Raw genomic sequence first — 15615 nt, 5'->3', positions numbered from 1 at the left:
GTTTGATCTTCGGCTGACCAATCAGCAGAAAGGGGCGTTTAATTCCCGCCCACATGTAGAAATCGAATATTCAAGCTGTTTATTCATTTTTCCACCCATGAACGAAAAACGAAAATTTAAGCTGAATTTTCGTTTTTTGGAAAAAAACGAAAAAGGAGCCATATTCTAATTTTTCTACTTTCAATATTAAATCAAAAACGAATGATCAGTAGGCCTGTTACTGATTTGAGAACGTGACAAAATGTGACGCGAGTTCTATTTCTACCACTTTCTTTGTACAATACCACACAATAAATTATTTTCGAGTATGTTACTGTTATGTAGACATTGTAACGGATGTCTAATTGTGAATTTTACAGACTAGTAGTAGGCCTACCTGGGCAACCCCAGACAGGATGTTACAGAGCGGTTGTAGGCAAAAAGGTAACATTAACAAGTCACTTCTAAAACTTTGAGCTAAGGTTAATTTCTGTGAGATGGCTAATGGCACACTCAGTATTTTTATACACTAAGAAGTTTTACACGTATATAATACCATTGCATACTTGCATGAGATAAAGTTAAAAGTCACATCAGTCGCCTCGAAATTAATATGTACTTAACATGTAGCGGGTCGCCTCATGGGGGTAGCCATATTAGCTTCTTCTCGCATGGCTTTACCCATAACACCTGTTGTAAGACACCTTTTTGAAATAAATCGAATTACAGTTGACTCCAAATAGAATATCTCTACAATGGAATTGGTAACTGAAAACTTTTGTTTTAATAGAAATGACATAGGCCTACTCACTGTTAGGTGTCTGTAAAGGTCAATACACACCTTCCATCCCACATGAAAAAATACTATAGTAACTTATAGTAGCCTAAATACTATAGTGTTTTTGAACCATACTATAGTAAAGTGTATTATACTGTATATATTATAGTACAACACTTTGTTAATGAATGCTACAGCATAATGTAGTATTAACTATAGTGAACTGATAGGCTATAATAAATACTGTAGTATACTTTAGTTTTTACTACAGTAAACTGTAGTGTATTGTAGTATAATATACACTATAGTTGTAGAAAACTTAGTACAGTATTGGGTAAAGTATTTTTTTTATATTACTCTAGCTGTTATATTACCACAGCAACTATAGAACAAATTAATTCAATTACTTTACTATAGTATGGTTCAAACACACTATAATATTTACTATAAATTAATTACTATAGTATTTTTTCATGTGGGATATAAGCCAGCACAACAAACCCTTTAGATCTATAAGACCTGAAGAAAACTGTCTGTTAGTATTCCCATTCATCAATGTCAGCTAAAATCTGCCAACTTTGCTAATGCACAGTTTTTCTTTCCATGTGACTAATCACTCAGAAATAGCAGGAAAATCAACACTGATGGGTCCAATTTTGCTTTTTAAAGCACTGCAAAAAAAGTAACTGGGAAATATCTTTTATCATACTATGCATTTATGCTTTCTATGTTGATTTATATGTTAGTGCAACCCCAAAACATCTTAAAGCATTCAAAACCAACCTGATTGCCAGATTTCCACCAAATAAACGATAAAATACTGTTCCAGATTCATATACATTATTTATTGTTAAGTTTTTACTATTTAAATGTAAAAATTTACTTTTTTTTTTTTTCTGTTCTCATGTCAGATATGTGTGTATGTATGTATGCATGTATGTATGTACCAGGAGCACCTTAAAAAAACACAAATGCCTTGTGTGTTTGCACACACCTGGCGAATAAAGCTAATTCTGATTCTGATTCTGAAATACTGTATGTCATGTATACACCATATTATAGGTTTTTACCAATTACAGTATGTGATGTAAACAAATCAGACTGTCACTGTAATTACAAAGTTTTCCCCCTTTCCCAAAGGAAATCAGTAGATCATTTTGATTAGAGGAAGAGAAATCAATCAGCTGAAGGATAATGTATAGCCTAGTGTCATGACAAGCATAAATAAATATGACTGATCTGTCACATGACTCAGACATCATTCTCAGAGGCAAAGCTTGTGCCTGCATTTCACTTCAGATGGGCTCTGAATTGTAATGCACTGGCTCATTTTACATAACTGTTACTCCACAATCTCATATTTTGCACAGTATTGTAACATAAACCAGCAAAAATAAATACCACACTGTATTCCACATGTTCACTAGTAACAAAATAATTTGTCATTACTGTATAAATTACAAAATACAAGAGAGGAACGGCATGAGAGCTCTGGGAAGAATCTGGATGGTTCCATAGGGTTTTTCTTGACATAAAGCGACTGGTACGTATCTCGATGCAATAAACGAGTGACAATGCAGCCTATCTCTCTCTCTCTCTCTCTTTGTCATATACACACATTGTCTTTCTCCCATAATCTGCAGGTCGAAATGGACCAAATTACTGCATAGACAACAATGCACAAGCCCTTTCTCATGGAAAACCACAGTCTGGTGAGAGAGAGCGAGATTGTGCATGCAGTTTTTATGAGGTAAGCTGTTATGGCTCTAAACCCTTTCACTCTTAGCAATCAAATGGGAACCTGCCTTCGATTAGAACCAGAAAATGAACCCAACTGAATGCATCACACTAAAGTAAACTAGAAACCAACCACAGAAGGTTGTATGAGAGGCAAATATACAGTAATTGATCAAACAAAATATGTTTTTTCACTGCAAAACCAGTCTGTGTGGAAAGAAATACTAAATTTGTGCGCTGATTGTTTTCAACTACATCCTGCAGATCTGCACAAAGAAGACGACAATAATACAACAGACATGCGGTAAACAGTTGGCAGTATCTCCGCTGAGAAAAATGGGAGACTGTGAGTGAGAAAGAGAGACGGAGGGAGAAAAATCGAGCTGCTGCAGTATCCCTACACTGCTGAGGCTTGGACTGCGTGACTGCCTGGTGTGTTGAAAGAGAGAGAGAAGGGAGGGGGGAAGGGAAGGATCTTGCTTGGATGAGGAGCAAGCAGGCAGGCAGGCAGCAGCATCATCTCTTTTGTGGCGCGCTGCTGAGGGAACTTGCCGCCTAGAGCCGTGCAGGGCGCTCACTCCTCGCAGGCGCGCACAGCGCCACCGCCTCTCCCGCACTGGCCGCCGCAGGGACAGCGACAGCCTCCGTTACAGGCGCAGAACTGCTTGCTGCAGCGGCACCATGGCGCAAGCCGCTAAGCAGCTCCGCAAGAACAAGGACCTTCAGGAGCTCGCAGCTCAAGAGCAGCGAGAGAAGGAGGAGGAGAAGATCAAGAAGAGGAACCGATCGAGAGACCGTAGACGCAAGGTAACAGAAAAAAACCTCCTTGCTCTTTTTTCCGCATGGGGAAGGATACACACCTTCACACATATCACTGACTCATTGTGTTAACCAGTCAGCTAGAGCTGGTCGTTCACAGATTATGTTTGAGGAAGATGCTGATGGGGGGTTCATGACTGAGATGATTGGTTAAGTAGCCCATCGGTCCTCTGGGGAACATCCTGCTCAATCGATTTAGAAGCAAATGCTGTTTATGACTGATGTTGCATCAAAGCAAACCCGATTGCTTTATGTATTCAGATGCACCCGCCACAGGCTCCATTGTTTGTAGCGTTCCCTCCGCCTGTCATCGGCATGCTACACCACCTCATATCGATGCCGTAAGCGTGAACTTTGGCAGAACGTGAGTGTAATGTCTGCACCTGCTTCTGCCACCCATTTTCATTACAGTTTGTATGATGGAATGGGAGCTGGAGTGCATTATGGGAGCTCTGCTGCCCGGAGCCCTCTGGCTGCCTACTTACTTACATTACCTTCCACCAATGTGCATGCGATGATGTATGGTCGCGTGCATGCAGATTTTGGCTTCACACGAGAGCAGGGGGAGTCCAGAAGTACACGTGACTCAGGTTACAGCTGAAGACAACAAGATCGGTAGAGGCCGGGGTGATGACTCCGCTCCCGTCTGCTCACCAAGGCTCATAAAACCTGTCAGCTTAGCATTTATCAGCGTGCTCGCGTAACTACACGATCGGGCAGAGATATGTGGCCGGCGGTGGTAGAATGTCAGTGTAGCGCTAATTAACAGAAGCGAGTTGCTGAAACACACGTAGTGACACAAAAAGATACTGGAGTCTAAAGATCACTCTGAGGAGGACTGTCCTTGAGGTTTGGCTGTTTAATCTTTGGTGGGACGTCTGATGAAGCATTTGTCAAGGCTGTCAGTGACCCCTTGAGATTACACAGGGGTCTGGAAAATTGAAGTTGGGACGTGTTTGATGACACTGTTGCTTTTTTGATTTGATTAAAATAGTGTTAATGTTTAATAAGCAGTTCAAGACTCACTCTCCATATGCAACCCTTGAGCTTTTTTCATATTAGTGTATTTTGACATAATTGTGTTAAAATGCAAACCGTTTGTTTCCTAAGGCCTAATGTAATGTGACCTTACAGTAGCTACAGCTAATGCAAGATGCTTATGTTTGTATGAGCTTAACTGAAAATTGTGCAGCTTCAGGCGTAAACCAGTCTGTAACCCTGGCCATGAGTTCAACCATTGGCACGCAGAAGGGTAAATATGGGCACATAAACAAACAGAAAGAGGAATATTATATGATTAGACTTTTGTTTATTTCATTTAAAGTTGAAGTCAGGGTCCATAATTAATAAACAATTAGTAAAGAAATAACACATCACAAGATTTAAGTCAAGAATTATACTCTGAAAAAAAATGATTACTTAAAAAAATTATACTCTCAAAAAGATGTTAAAAACGAAACATGCATGGATGAATAATTCACAATCAGATCTGTAGCGTGCATTTACAAAATAGATTGAATTTTCATTTCATGCCGACTTTGACATTTATCACCACCATTTATCATAGAAGTGTCACAAAGCAAGGCCAGACACAACAGATAAGTGCAAAACAGGATGGTTTTATTGACTTGGTAAGTGGATGACTGGAATAGGTGAGTTAAAGGCAGGTGAATGTCAACACAGTGAATGGTTCCAGGGTGCTTATCTGAGTTCTGATGGAGAGGATCGTATGCCGGTTACGTTGGAGATCGTGGAGCCGTTTCCACGGAGTCGTTGGAGGATCGTGGGAGGAACAGCAGGTAACCGTAATTCGTTCTAGGAGATTTTGGCAGAGCGAGTCCAGAGTAGTTCGTAGGAGTGAACGGTAGACCGGACAGTGAGTGGCTGTGCTGTGTGTGTATTTGTAGTGTGGCTTGATTGGTGACAGCAGGTGCGGGTGATCAGAACTCAGGTGACTGTGATCGGGTAATTATCCTGGATGGTGACTGAAGTGACTGTGATGACTCCCTGACAAGAAGTCAATGTGGTGCAGTGATTGCTATGATAAAATTAAAAATGGCACATGTCATAAAGATTGTTAACCCCTAGTGTCATCGTGTTCCTGAAAACGTGTCAGTTTCGCTGAGGTCTCAAAGCGTTTTGGACGGTCTGTGGCCTTGTGAGATCTCAGCTGTTGGTGGACAAACAGTTGGATTGTGATTTTTACACATCCCTGAGGTGGATGTCCAGAGAAAAATGATGTCAAGTGCCTAGAGTGTGAGACACAGAGAAACTGTGTGCGTTCTGATTGAAATATTAGCTGTTACTGAATACTGCATTATATACTGCATACTATAAAAAAAAAAAAAATCTGTATTCTGTAACATTAAACACATCACACAGTATGCTATATTGTTGTCACATTGTGCATTTAATTCAGTTAGTTGCATCTGCGTATTTTTATTTTGTTACATTTTAAATTTGATTTTGTGCAGAAATATCTTGTTAGAGAAAGTTCAGAAAAAATGGGAAGTTACAATGCAGAGCTTTAAAAAAGTCCGCACACTCAAACATCAAAAAGTCACAAGCGAGATGAAAGCAATATGAGCAATTTACTGAATAAAAACAAGGCAAACGTTTCGGTCACATGTTGACCATTTTCAATGCCAAGCTAACAATGTTAGAACTAGGAGCCATCTTAATTTGAGGAATCACATTCACATGATGATTTAAGAGATCACATGATCAATCAGAACACACACTGATCCTAAAAAAAAAAAAAAAAAATGTAAATTACATTTTTAACATTTTTTTAAAAATTTAAATTATTATTATTTTTAAATAAAAAAGATGCTGGGGTCACGATGCGGCTCAACATCGTGATGTCTATCAGCCATTGATATGGCATCGTCTATCGGCCCAACCCTAGTCTGTATACTACACATTTTAGCATGTGCAGCAGATCATGTGGCTACACTATTAAAAATAAAGGTTCTTTATTTGCATCTATGCAGGGTTCCATGAAGAACCTTTAACATTTATGGAACAATTCCATTGCAAAAACGTTCTTTATAATTCTTTAATCAGATTTTTTGAATGTTCTTCACACTAAGAAAATATTGTTCTTTTAAGAACTGTTCACCGAAAGGTTCTTTGTGAAAGTCCCATTTTGGAACCTTTACCAAGTGTACCATAGGTGCAGTTTGTTTTCTCTACACAGTATGCATACTGCAGAAACAGTAGTACAGTACAGTATATGCTATTCTAAACATAGCCTTTGAGAAAGACACAAGAAGGGGGCTTTTTAATTCTTAGAAATGGCCTACAGTATAGTGCATCATTTACTAGCTGCATTGGTGCTTTCTATTATTTTTACTTATGAAAGATGTTATCTGTGCTGCTGTGTACAACACCGTATTAATTACCCCACAGTACTTTTATGTCTCTAAGCTGATCTTGCCGTGTGTGTAAGATCTTGTGCATCACATCCACATGGCTTACACACGGCCTGGCCCAGATTCCCATACAACAGAGAGCATGCATTTGTCTTGTTACCTAATAGAAGGTGAAGTCACACATATCAGTAAGTACCTTCAGTCACAGGCTATATTTATTCTGTGCCTGAGTCGCTACCAATCTGTCCGTGATCCTGCCAACTTGAAGGGATGCGTTGCCCAGGATTCTGGAAGGTTCAGTTGTGATCTATGGGGAGATGCTTTTGTAATGTAATGTTTGCACCACTAGAGGCAGCAGACTGGGAGAGCGAGAGGTCCACTGACAATGGGAGTGACAGGAGAAATATAGCAGCGTAATGTCAGAGATCAGGGTTAATCCAAGTGCATTATAATTAAGTACCTGCTGTGGTCGTAATAGGATAAGACCACATTTGCCATTAAAGCCACACTGCTTAACTTTAATATCTCTGTCGCTGATAAAGACTTTAAATGTCTCTGGATGCCTGCCTGGACAACAAAACATGAAAAACCCTGACAAACACCCGTGTTCCTGTGTAATTGAACATTTACAGCCTTCTTCTTGAGTTTTAAGTCAGGACAGAGAAAATACGTTCATTTTGTTTACTTCAAAAGGTACATTTCTTTGGCCTTGACTTGCTACATTGTCACTTTAGCTGTATTAAAATGTTCATATTAGTATAATTTTGATGAATGAATAGGGAATTTCTGTTACTGTAGAAAAAATATCTGTCAGTGTTCTTTAATTTCAAACCTAGTAAAATAGAATTTTTATCATTATCTTTCATAAAGATGTATTGGCAATATGAACTGTGCACTGTTAACATCGTGGAAACATGTTTTAGTTTTTCATGACCCTTTAAAGGTTGCAATATTTTTTTTATTGTACTTCTTTGCACTTAGTTAAAAGGCATATGTATATTTTATTGAGAAAATGTTCATTTGTATTCTCATTTGATTAGTTACAGTCAAGGCACACAAACGGTTTGTGGTCCTTGAAGCTTCTAGAATATTTTTGCTGCAGGCATAATTGCTTTGAAATAGATCTCCTCAAAAATTAAATATTAAAGCTAGAGCTGAGTCATTTTTTTTTGTCTTGACTTAAAATGGTTGTATTTCACATTTTTCCTTCTGACATATAAAGTGCAAAATTGTTCAATAATTAGAACCGCTAGATTGTATTTATTAATTTTTACTTGTTGTACTGTATAATGAACTTTGAGACATACCGGTCCCATGTGCACAAATGTAAATGCACAAAGTTTGATGTCAGATCTCTTGTAAGTACAGCGGTTCATTTCTTGGCTTTGCAGGTTTCGTGGAAGTAGGTGTTGTATTTCACAATAAAAATATGACTCAAGTGAAAAGACATGTGGAATAATGATGGCCATTTTCATTCTTTGGATGCTTGAATGCACAGGGATATAAAAGTGAAAAAGTGTTTTGATACGGTTATGGTTTTGTTTTGTTAATCTGACACTGCTTTGTATAATTAGGCAAAAGAACATGTTTCGCCTTTGATATTTGAACATTTCCGGTTGATAAAGATTTGATTAATGTGTCCATTACTGTCTCCTTTTACACTGTAAGAAGGAAGCAAGATATATAATTACGTATATGAGGGCGGGGGGTAGTATTTTTGTGCCATCCACTTCCTTTTGTCATTCTTTACATGAAGTTATGAGGCCTCTTGGGATCAGGGTCACATTTATTTCTATGGGAAACATTATCTTTAAACTGTTTATTAGAACTTGTTATTTGGTGTACATCTTAGTGAATATATAGATATAATTTTTCAAGGTTTGTCATTTACATTTCCAAGGCACAGCTTGTTATTAAAATCAATAGAATACAATCAAGCTAGTGTAAATCTGCGTAGTATGCATACTAAATCAATGACTGTATTACATCGATTGGCCATACATACTATACATATTTAGTATACAGTACATACTACATTGATCAAGAATAACAACTACACATATTTACAATGCATATAACTTAGAGTATGCGCCACCCTCATTGATTTAAATGTATGTTGAAAGGATTGCATAATACATTTACAGCACTACTAAATTTACATGGCATTTAGTTGCATACAACATTTACTTGGTATTCATACTACACAGATTTGAAAGAAAAGCCTAAATGAAGTGCACTGTGAATAATATGCAATATGCATATGCATGTAATATGTATTCTTCTGAGTCAATGTTTTAAGCGTACTCCATGTAGTATGTATAGTAAACCAGTAAATCATGCAAAAATAATGTTTACACTCATAGAATTAGTACATTAATTGAGTATGCATGTTGCTCAGATTTAGTATGCATACTAACTGAATTTAGTATGCAAAATTACTGTGCCTTGGATATCTTTTGCACATTTTCCCCCTAAAAATCTTTTGTCAGATTTCTGACAAAAAATAGCATATACTAAGCATATCCATGTAATCCAAGTTTTTTATGTCTTGACACACAGATATCTCATTTCCACATTACCTCTTAGTGTGTGTTATAGTATGTGTGCTTTTCTCAGTGTATGGAATATGGTGTGAGTCTTGCTCCATTAACCTTGCCAGTTCAACATAACTCAAACACACAACTGTTGATACTACATCACACTGACACTCACAATATAGATCAGGGGTTTGTTTCCTTTTGGTGGACGCCGCGGACCATTATCTCTTAAACCGTGGATCACACTAGACTTTGTACACGCAAAATTTCTACGAACACTGCAACAGTTGTAATATGACGTCATGCTCTCCGTATCTTTAAAAAAATAGATGAATAAGAGAGTGGATAATAAAAATATATGACTATCATTTAACTGTAAAATACAAGAACCGATTGCATTTCCTCAGTGGTTTTATATTAACTTTACTGCACAAAACTTCTTTTATTTTTCTATAGCATGCATGCTCTTATTTCTTGAGGGATATTCCATGTACTTGCTGGTCCCAATTCCAGTCATAATGCGCAGAAATATCGACGTTCCTTGCACATGACAGAGCAGCATCCATTAGACTCAAAGTGCTTTGTCTCACACATTAGGCAAGGAGCCCATAAGCTACGATTACACAACCCTGATTAAATTGATACAGGTTCTGAATATATGTGGTGGCCACTGCTCAATATAATGCATCTCACATATGTTCCCTTGTGGACATGGATGAAATAGCTTACCAATAATGTCCTTGCAGGGACAACAGAGGAGAAGAGAGCATGAGATGTGTTCCCTACATGTGCTGCTCGCTTACACGCATGCATACTCAGCATCTTTGCTTTGTAGCAGTGTTATCGACAGATGTGGGTGGGGCGGTTCTCGTCTGCCTTCTGCTTGAAGACGAAACAACCCAAGCAGCTCTGTTACTCTGATCCTAATCTATTTATTCTTCTCAGAGTCTCCCCAGCTGTGGTGTCCTTCTTGCCCCTTATACATGCATGTTATCGCTTATTAGATCATTCTGTCACCTGAATGCTGCAAACTTGTTTTTTTTTGGTGCAACAGATGACACTTGAGGTTTTAAAAGAATTGTGTTGATAATGCTCATGATATGGATCTTGATGTTGAAAGGTTAATGCTGAGAGTGTTTCACATTGTCTTAGCATTCCCGGGTGCCTCAGGAATAATTTTATGAGGATATAATGGATAAAAATGAATTTCAGTAAAAGCAGCACTGAATGACTTTCTTTATTAGTTTACCTGAATAATTTGCATAATTGACTTTCTACGCTCACATTAGGAGAAAAGCTAATTAAGTTACTGTTTCAGTAACTTTAAAATTTGCTTTCATTATTTTTCTGTAACAATTGTGATACTGCTTTAACCTTTTCAAAGTGTGTAGTTTATCCACAAGCACTAATCATTTAGGCTTTTCTTGCATACATTATGTAGTCTACCCTCTAAAAAATGTGGTTGTTTCAACCCAACTTTGGGTCAAATATGGACTAACCCAGCTGTTGGGTTAAATTTTTTAATTAAATTAGTACATTAATTGAGTATGCATGTTGCTCAGATTTAGTATGCATACTAACTGAATTTAGTATGCAAAATTACTGTGCCTTGGATATCTTTTGCACATTTTCCCCCTAAAAATCTTTTGTCAGATTTCTGACAAAAAATAGCATATACTAAGCATATCCATGTAATCCAAGTTTTTTATGTCTTGACACACAGATATCTCATTTCCACATTACCTCTTAGTGTGTGTTATAGTATGTGTGCTTTTCTCAGTGTATGGAATATGGTGTGAGTCTTGCTCCATTAACCTTGCCAGTTCAACATAACTCAAACACACAACTGTTGATACTACATCACACTGACACTCACAATATAGATCAGGGGTTTGTTTCCTTTTGGTGGACGCCGCGGACCATTATCTCTTAAACCGTGGATCACACTAGACTTTGTACACGCAAAATTTCTACGAACACTGCAACAGTTGTAATATGACGTCATGCTCTCCGTATCTTTTAAAAAATAGATGAATAAGAGAGTGGATAATAAAAATATATGACTATCATTTAACTGTAAAATACAAGAACCGATTGCATTTCCTCAGTGGTTTTATATTAACTTTACTGCACAAAACTTCTTTTATTTTTCTATAGCATGCATGCTCTTATTTCTTGAGGGATATTCCATGTACTTGCTGGTCCCAATTCCAGTCATAATGCGCAGAAATATCGACGTTCCTTGCACATAACAGAGCAGCATCCATTAGACTCAAAGTGCTTTGTCTCACACATTAGGCAAGGAGCCCATAAGCTACGATTACACAACCCTGATTAAATTGATACAGGTTCTGAATATATGTGGTGGCCACTGCTCAATATAATGCATCTCACATATGTTCCCTTGTGGACATGGATGAAATAGCTTACCAATAATGTCCTTGCAGGGACAACAGAGGAGAAGAGAGCATGAGATGTGTTCCCTACATGTGCTGCTCGCTTACACGCATGCATACTCAGCATCTTTGCTTTGTAGCAGTGTTATCGACAGATGTGGGTGGGGCGGTTCTCGTCTGCCTTCTGCTTGAAGACGAAACAACCCAAGCAGCTCTGTTACTCTGATCCTAATCTATTTATTCTTCTCAGAGTCTCCCCAGCTGTGGTGTCCTTCTTGCCCCTTATACATGCATGTTATCGCTTATTAGATCATTCTGTCACCTGAATGCTGCAAACTTGTTTTTTTTTGGTGCAACAGATGACACTTGAGGTTTTAAAAGAATTGTGTTGATAATGCTCATGATATGGATCTTGATGTTGAAAGGTTAATGCTGAGAGTGTTTCACATTGTCTTAGCATTCCCGGGTGCCTCAGGAATAATTTTATGAGGATATAATGGATAAAAATGAATTTCAGTAAAAGCAGCACTGAATGACTTTCTTTATTAGTTTACCTGAATAATTTGCATAATTGACTTTCTACGCTCACATTAGGAGAAAAGCTAATTAAGTTACTGTTTCAGTAACTTTAAAATTTGCTTTCATTATTTTTCTGTAACAATTGTGATACTGCTTTAACCTTTTCAAAGTGTGTAGTTTATCCACAAGCACTAATCATTTAGGCTTTTCTTGCATACATTATGTAGTCTACCCTCTAAAAAATGTGGTTGTTTCAACCCAACTTTGGGTCAAATATGGACTAACCCAGCTGTTGGGTTAAATTTTTTAATTAAATTTTTAACCCAAAAGTTGGGTTAGTCCATATTTGACCCAAAGTTGGGTTGAAACAACCCCACATTTTTTAGAGTGTAAGTATTATGTAAATATGGTATTCAACACCCGCCTTTCAAAAATGATATGCATACTAGGTTTATATACATTGCATAACTTAGTGCATTGACTTAGTATGCATGTTGCACAGATTTTCCTTTTCATTTAATTACCTTCTTATATAGGTAATTACTTACTTTTGGTTAATTTGCATAATCTTCACTCACAAGTTTTCAGTGTGTATTCATGACACAAACTAATTTTGTTACAGTTTTTAGTAAATTTTGAATTTTAGTGCTTTGTAGCTAATAATTACACTACTGTTCAAAAGTGTGGGGTCAGTAAGTTTTATAAAAATATTATATAAAAAAAATCCTGAAAAAGTGCATCACAATTGCCGCTAAAATATTAAGCAGCACAACTGTTTTTAATAATAAGAACCTGTTCTTTCCAAATCAGCATATTAGAATGGTTTTTAAGTATTTTAGCATAAAACCATTTTTAAATTGTTATAATATTTTACAATATTACAAAATTATTAAATTTTACTCTATATTTGATCAAATAAATGCAGTCTTGGAGATCAAAAGAGATGTTTTTCAAAAACATTAAAACATCTTACCGGCCTCAAACGTTTGAATGGTAGTCTATAGATAAAGTATGTGAAAAGTATTTTAACATGAAGCAAGTACATACTTTACTTTTCAGCTTGTCCAGTTTGATACGTCACTAATTATTTGTCACTAATTATTTAGGCTTTTCTTGAATTCATAATCAACTGCAAATTTCTGAAGTACGAATTCAAAGTTGATGCAGTATGCTACTAAATCATTTTAATATGTATCTAAATCAATGCAGGGTTCATAATTTAAGTAATATGCATTGAAAATGTGTGTAGTTGTCATACTTGATGAATGTAGTATGCATTCTTGACCAGTGTTGTCTATATATATATAACTTGAAAAGCATGCACCACAAAGCTCATATGCATGGATTTATTTACGGATATAGTATGCATACTACACAGATTTAGTTTAAATTCTGTGTTAAGAAATTACAGTCTGAGCTTCGGATGTGTGATATTTACCCCAGTTGCCTGTATAATGCTATCCCCCTGTGACATCTTCAAAGGCCTGGTCCTAATCCACACAAGTTAACTGTTTCTTTCTCATATTCCCAGATTAATGTCATATGTCTTGCATAATTATACTAATCCCTGCAGGCCTGTCTAGATACATTAGATATGACTTGACCTTTCTTTTCTTTGTGGCTGAAATCTTGTCATAAACCAAATGACCTTCCTTTTTTTGTGACACTCTTGCTCTCAAAACAGCCCATTTCAGCAAAATTACAAGCTGTGGATGTTCAATTGATGTATGCAGTTGTGTCTCTGCGCTCTGACAGACAGTAAACAATATTTCCGCTGGCTATTTATGACCTCGGTGAGATACAATAGCTTAAATTCCCTCCGTCCTCTCGCTGTTCCATTATCAAAGTCTGGAAATATCTTGTGTGTGTGTGTGTGTGTGTGTGTGTCGATATCTGGTGTGTATGTGCATTGTGTAACTCCGTTACCAAACTCAGCATTTGTGCATGTGTGTACATATGAGAAAGAGAGAGAGGGAGATGCCGAGTAAAAAACAAGAGGAAGAAGGCAATCACTAATGGGGGGAAAGTGAAGTTCAAGGAGCAATCTTTTTTCATTTCTTTCCATCCACGGTTTAAAATTGAATCAGCGATGAAGTATTTATACGAGCACGGTGTGGCTTTTCCAGTCCAGTGCCTCAGTGGAGTGCAGGGAGAGAGAGGGAAAAGATCTGTAATATTGCCAGCATGAGTGCTGTTGTCTTCCCGATATGCCTGTGTGTTTATGGGCCTGCTACAATAACAAGAGCACAACCTGACAGTAGTAGTTGATTACGAGCAGTAAGCAGGTCTGGTGGGAGAGATGAAGGGCGCCGTCATGTGTGTCTCGGACTCTGATGATGAATCCACCTGCACTGCCTGTAATGATGTCCTCTGTTTACTTGTCGTGTGATGTTATGAGGTCTTTTTGGATATAGACTGCTTTTTTATATGTTTTTCTGTGTTATTATTAAATATACAGTGAATTCCTTTAATATCAGCCATATTAAAGTAGGGTGACCATGATTTTGCCAAGTAGGAGATGTTCCTGGATATTTTTTGGACCTAGAATGGCATTGTTGTCAAGATATAGATGAATTTAGGTCTTCATTGGAACAGAATTGGAGAAATTTAGCATTACATCACTTGCTCACCAATGGATCCTCTGCAGTGAATGGGTGCCGTCAGAATGAGAGTCCATACAGCTGATAAAAACATCACAGAAATCCACAAGTATAATGAATACATCTCCAGTCCATCAATTAATGTTTTGTGAAGTGAAAAGCTGCATGCTTGTAAGAAACAAATCCATCGTTAAAGGTATTTTAACTTTAAACGCTTAATTTCTTCTGGACAAAATATGAGTCCATAATACATAATAAGGCCTCTTGCAGTGAAAAAGTCCATCTCCTGTTATCCTCTCACATTAAAATCCACTGACATATTTGTTTTTGGACTGTTTTTACTAATAAATTGTGCTTGATCTGTGCAGATTTCTCTCCTGATTCAGATGAGACAAGTTTTTTTCACTGGAGAAAGCAATATTATGGATTGAGGACTCACATTCACTAATACATTATTAACATCTAAGGATGTATCCGTTAATATTATTTAATAGCCCTGAGATAACATGAACAGTGAACAGTTGTATTTTTATAAACTAAAGTAAACAAAGATTAATTAATAGTGTAACAAATGTATTGCTCATTGTTAGTTAATGGTAGTTAATGCATAAAATAATGTTAATTAATGGGACCTTATCGTAAAGTGTTACTGACTGCTGGTTAGTGCTAGTCTAACATAGCGAGTTACAATAAATGACAGTGCTAGTCAAACTAGGGCTGCACAATTAATCAAATTTCTAATCGCGATTACAATTACGGATGCCACAATTACGTAATCGTTTAAAGCGGCAATTAATCATTCAAAGTCCACTTATGTTATTCTGCGTGCTTAAGATGTGTTTTTTTCTTTCTACATGTTATCTTAAGGGTTTTTCC

General features: G+C 37.1%; 1 protein-coding gene across 4 annotated transcripts in view; it reads left to right on the top strand.

Annotated features, from left to right (window-relative positions):
- Window positions 1–2724: 2724 nt before the first annotated feature.
- Window positions 2725–15615, top strand: part of LOC107706512 (ankyrin-1-like) — an 84154-nt gene continuing 71263 nt past the window's right edge. For 3 of the 4 annotated variants that reach the window (XM_016510248.1, XM_016510250.1, XM_016510247.1), the window contains exon 1: window positions 2726–3301. In XM_016510248.1, the coding sequence (XP_016365734.1) occupies window positions 3176–3301 (126 nt within the window). In that variant the 5' untranslated portion in view covers window positions 2726–3175. Of the gene's footprint in view, window positions 3302–15615 lie in introns of all 4 variants that reach the window. The other variant, XM_016510249.1, reaches the window with a different exon arrangement.

This window comes from Sinocyclocheilus rhinocerous, unplaced genomic scaffold, assembly GCF_001515625.1.
Source record: "Sinocyclocheilus rhinocerous isolate Xijiao unplaced genomic scaffold, SAMN03320098_v1.1 scaffold1405, whole genome shotgun sequence".
Taxonomy (NCBI): domain Eukaryota; kingdom Metazoa; phylum Chordata; class Actinopteri; order Cypriniformes; family Cyprinidae; genus Sinocyclocheilus; species Sinocyclocheilus rhinocerous.
Note: the sequence above shows the minus strand (reverse complement) of the source record. Positions and strands in the feature narration are given on the sequence as shown.